Genomic DNA, 4963 nt, shown 5'->3' on the forward strand with positions numbered 1-4963 from the left:
TGTGTGAGTGTATGTGTGTGTGTTTGCGAGTATGTGAGTGTGTGTGTAACAATGTGTGTGTGAGTGTGTCTGTGTGAGTGTGTGTGTATGTGAGTGTGTGTGTGTGAGTGAGTGTGTGTGAGTGAGAGTGTGTGTGTATGAGTGTGTCTGTGAGTGTATGAGTGTGTGTGTGTTTGCGAATATGTGAGTGTGTGTGTTGTTGTTGTTGTTGTTGTTGTTATTTCATTTAACCCTCAGAACAGCCCTGTGAAGAAGACACTTCACTCACTATACAGATGCAGAAATTAACTCAGAGCCTCCTAACTTGCCAGAGGTCCTATAAATAACACAGAGTGCAGCTGGTTCTGAACCAGGTCTATACAACTCAAAAGATAGCACAGCATTTCTAAGGCCAAGAGTTAGGAAGCAAAATCAGTGACTCCACAATACTCAGAGGGCTTGTCGGAGGGAGAGGGTTGCCAGCACTCGACTTCAGTCAACAGTTTATCGTAGCAAACAGAAAAACAAGGTTTGAAAAGCAAGTGGCAAAAAAAAAACAGGCCTTTATCTTTTAGAGTCAAATTCATATGACTCCCAGCTCCGCTCCTACAGTAAGAAATGCAACCTCCATCTGAGGCTGATTGCTTGTCCCGGGAGAAATAACTACTCCTTTCCTGCTCCTTTTCAGCTCTTTGTGAGGGAACCTGAAAGGAGGCTGGGAGTCAGGGGAGACATCCGCCAGCACCCTTTGTTTCGAGAGATCAACTGGGAAGAGCTTGAAAGAAAAGAGATTGACCCACCATTCAGGCCGAAAGTGGTAAGGAGCCGCCAGGACCGAGCCGCTGGGACCATTGGGTTCCAGCCAGTCTGCTTTCCTCCCGGGCTGCCTGCCTGGCCCCTGGAGGGTGGGAAGGGCCTGACCCTTAATTATGCTCCCATTTATAAGAGTGACTTTTGATCATTTTACAAAGCTGAGCTGTACGCCATGCTGAACAGTGTTTATGAATAAGTGTTTGTTTTTTTGTCATGGGCACCAAATGGACCAGGTGGCTTGAGGTGAGCTCGTCCCAGTCGGTGTTGTCTACGGAACACAATCCGAGATGTTTAATAATGAAGTCAACGTGGGTAGGGGAACCCGTGGCAGGGAAGGATGTTGATAAAAGAATAGGAATATATATTCCGGTTCTGCAAAAAACCCTCCTCTCTGCTCCCATACCTCCGCCTGCCCTCCCCCCCCACACACACACACACACTCACACCCCACTGTCCCCTGTAGACTAAAAGGACAGAAGTCAAATCTGGGCTCGCCACTTTTTCAAAGGTTGCTGGTCTACTTCCTGTAAACGATTAGCTAGAAACATTAGATCCTAGGTGAATCTATACAATGGAACGCCTCTATATGAATTTAATTATACTATAGATAAACTGATGACTCAGGATCTTAGGGAGGTTCTATAAAAACCACATATGATCACCGGTAAGTATTACTTCAGTGTAGTTTATCCGCAGACCCCGATGTTGGCATGCACAGATTATAGCTGAGACCACAGAAGGAAAGGTCATTCACTCAATGGCTGATTTTCTTCCCTTCCCTCCCCCCCGCTCCCGCTTAAACTCCAATCAAGAAATCACCATACGACTGCAGCAATTTCGACAAGGAATTCTTAAACGAGAAGCCCCGGCTGTCGTTCGCCGACCGGGCACTGATCAACAGTATGGACCAGAACATGTTCCGGAACTTTTCCTTCATTAACCCAGGGATGGAGAAGCTGATGTCCTCCTGAAGGGCCCCCCCAGGCATGCGAGGGAACGCTCCTCCTTGCTGAGAACTGGTTCCAGCGACACCCCCTGGGCTCCTTCATCACTTGGAGAAGAAAAGAAACACTCAACAATGTAAAGGACGAGGCCTTGCAGCCCCTCACTGATTTTGAATCTGCCGCAGAAACCAACTCAGCCTCACTAATGTCAGTGCCCTTGGTTTCTCTCCCATCATCTTTCACAGCCACTCTTGAAGTCAGGTCATTACTAACCATAGTTATTTACTTGAAAGATGGTTCTCTGCACTGTGAAAAATTTGAGAACTTAATTCTGCTCTAAATTATGGCTCTTCACTTGGGCGCCAACTGCTGATCAATGAACTACTTGATGACTCGAGGAGCAAACATCTCAAGACTGAAACAGCACGCTGCCTGGTGTAGTATTGGATTTCATTCAGCTGCAGACAAGTAACCACTAACCCACTATATTCTGTGCACAACTGAGGACGTATAAATGTGGGGGTGGGGGGAGGGGGAGCCCTGAATAGGTTTTTATGGGAATTCTTCACAATAAACATAGCTTGTAACTTGAGATTTACAAATCCATTCATTCTGATGAGCAATGCAATTCATAAGAAAGAGGAAAACGGGAAGTGGAAAGAGCTTGCGTCACTGAGATGGAAGGTTTAATAGAACACCTACTCTGGTTCTTGTGTCAACATAGATACTGAATTTAGAGTCCAACAAAGATAGAATTGTGGTACTCCTGCCCATAAAACCTTTCCATCCATCCGCTCTCAGTTGATTTCCACATCAGTGGCCGTCCCTCATTGCCATCCTCACATTAAAACAAGAAATGAAGTGCGCAATTCTTCCGAGAGAAAAGGAAACCAATCAGTAATTGTACCATTACTGATGATCTAATGACTCGTAAGTCTCTCTTTAGGCATCACTCAAGATGAAAGGCCCATGCATGCTACTTTGTAGCAGTCATTCTTGTTTAATTGGAATTCTAGCTATACTTGTCAAGTATCTTGTGCTGTGTGTATATTTTGATAAAATGTTGTGACTTAATGACAAACAGGTGGATATGTCAAGATGAAATAAAAAAGAAAGTGGCATTTTAATAGTTTAATTCCCTTCTTGTCTCCCTTCCCCCCAAGTACTTAGATCTGTCGTGGTTTATCATCAAAATGTACCTGGCACTGAGCTGATGTTTTAAATGTTGGGAATCATTAAAAATCCCCAAATGGGTGAGAAACTAAGATAACCCTTAAGTCATTGTATTCTGTTCTCTTTCCCTTCACAAGATTTCCTGAAGGAGTGGTCTACCCGTGTTGTCTCTACTTCTCCAATACCCAAATTCAGCTCCGACTGCCGACCTCTCTCCTGCCACTGCTTCCTTAAAGGATTACCTTCTTTCCGGCCCTTGTGGAATGTTCTAGGTCCTCATCTACGTTTTTATTTCAGGGAAGACCCTTTCTTTGACCTTGGCACCTCCGTCTTTCACCCCCTCCACCTTTGATTTCTCCCTTGGCTAGCCCCTTTTCCTCCTGCTGCCCCAAATCACTTCCAAGGCCCCCTCCCCTCCTTACCTTCCCTTTCCCTTGGTTCTTTCCTTCCACCGCCTGTCTTCGAGGATCACTCAGTGCAGTTCATCTCAAATCCACATCGCCAGTTCTAACCTCTCTGCCAGGCTTCAAACAGGCTCCATTAACTCGCTCTATTTTTGTATGATCTTTCTCTCTCATGTATTTCCTGTTTCTGTTCATGGCACCATCATAGGCCCAGTCATCCAGACTCAGAACCTCAGTCATCATTGACTAGTTCACTATCCCTTCTCTCACTCTAATTTTTTTTTTAACTAAATTGTCATGATTCTTCTTCTGTAGTCTCCAAAATACATAACCATCTCTACTTCCTTTCCTAATCATGCCTGGATCCGTCTCTCCATCTTAAGTCTCTCCATTTTAATTCATATATACAACATATATTATAAACTTTAGGGTAGGAATAACTGTTGTCTACCCTCTAATGTTACATGCCTGGAGGCCTGCAAATTAAACTGACAAAAAATAGATTAGCAAGAGAAGCTAATATTTATGCTTTTATTTATACATGCCATGTACATACACAGGGAAGTGCTCAGTGATGAATAACTCAAAGGCGTGTTTAAAACTTGGGGCTGAAATACCTAACTTAGCATGAAAAGGGGGAGAGGAGAGCAAAGGCTCATATGGGAAGAACAAATAGGCTTCTTTAGGAAAGACAAATGGGATTTCAGGAGGACAAACAGGAAATAAGAAAGTTTGTGATAATATTTGTCCATACAGGTATGAGCAGTCTTTCCATCTTCTTCAGGGCCATAAAACTCCCCCAGAGAGGGGATTTATGGGACGTAGGTTTACTCCTAGTCTCACTCCTGCCCCAAAGAAGGAATTTACAGTGGCCCTTGTTTCTCTGAAGTTTCTGCTTTTAGTCTGATAAGAAAATTCCTAAGAAGGCCTCTTTCTGCATCTGTTGAATCTTAAATATCTTTAGCTTAAAATAATCCTTATTATTTATGAAATATAAAAATATTACCTTCACAAATCAAAGTTTTATCCCACCACACTCTAGTTCAAAACCCTGTGTAATCTTCACTGGCTAACACCCATTCAGGACCACCCACCCATTCGGTCCCAGGCAGCCTCTCTGCCTTTACCTCTCATTTCTACCTTTCACTCACCTGTGCTCCAGTCAATCTGAATTTCTTAGCACTGCCTGTACACACCATCATTTCCCAACTCTGGGCCTCCCTGGTGATGCTGGTTTTTCATCCCCTCATGTTCAATGTCTTCCTGTCTCTCAAGATCCAGTTCAATTTGCAGGTCTGCCATGAGGCAACCCCCTCTCCTTGCAGATTCCCCCACCCGAGCTGCCGCCTCCCTCACTTCTCCAAGTTCCCATTGCATTGTGTTTCTCTGAGCTTCTCTCAGGGCGCTCAGCATTTTCTGCCAGGCTGTAAAGGGTATGCTTTGCCTCCCTTTCTAGTCTGTAATCCCAATGGGCAGGATCTCTATCCAGTTCATCTTTATGCTCCCCACAATTCCTTTGTTTATTCATGCTCAAAGGAGTTGTTGGGGAAATGAGTAAATAAATGAATGCACTGTGTAGTGTTTGAATGGTGGCGCCTCTCAAGATGTGTCCACCTGGAACCTGCGAAGGTGACCTTAGTTGGAAAAAGT

General features: G+C 44.3%; 1 protein-coding gene across 1 annotated transcript in view; it reads left to right on the top strand.

The window, feature by feature from the left end:
- The window catches only part of PRKCQ (protein kinase C theta), a 62964-nt gene extending 59958 nt beyond the window's left edge, over positions 1 to 3006 (top strand). Inside the window, exons 14-15 of the mRNA XM_019644554.1 lie at positions 668 to 796; positions 1605 to 3006. Of these exons, the coding sequence (XP_019500099.1) occupies positions 668 to 796; positions 1605 to 1763 (288 nt within the window). The 3' untranslated portion in view covers positions 1764 to 3006. The remainder of the gene's footprint in view (positions 1 to 667; positions 797 to 1604) is intronic.
- Positions 3007 to 4963: the final 1957 nt, after the last annotated feature.

The sequence above is a fragment of the Hipposideros armiger genome, unplaced genomic scaffold (genome assembly GCF_001890085.2).
Source record: "Hipposideros armiger isolate ML-2016 unplaced genomic scaffold, ASM189008v1 scaffold_88, whole genome shotgun sequence".
NCBI classification, from domain to species: Eukaryota; Metazoa; Chordata; class Mammalia; order Chiroptera; family Hipposideridae; genus Hipposideros; species Hipposideros armiger.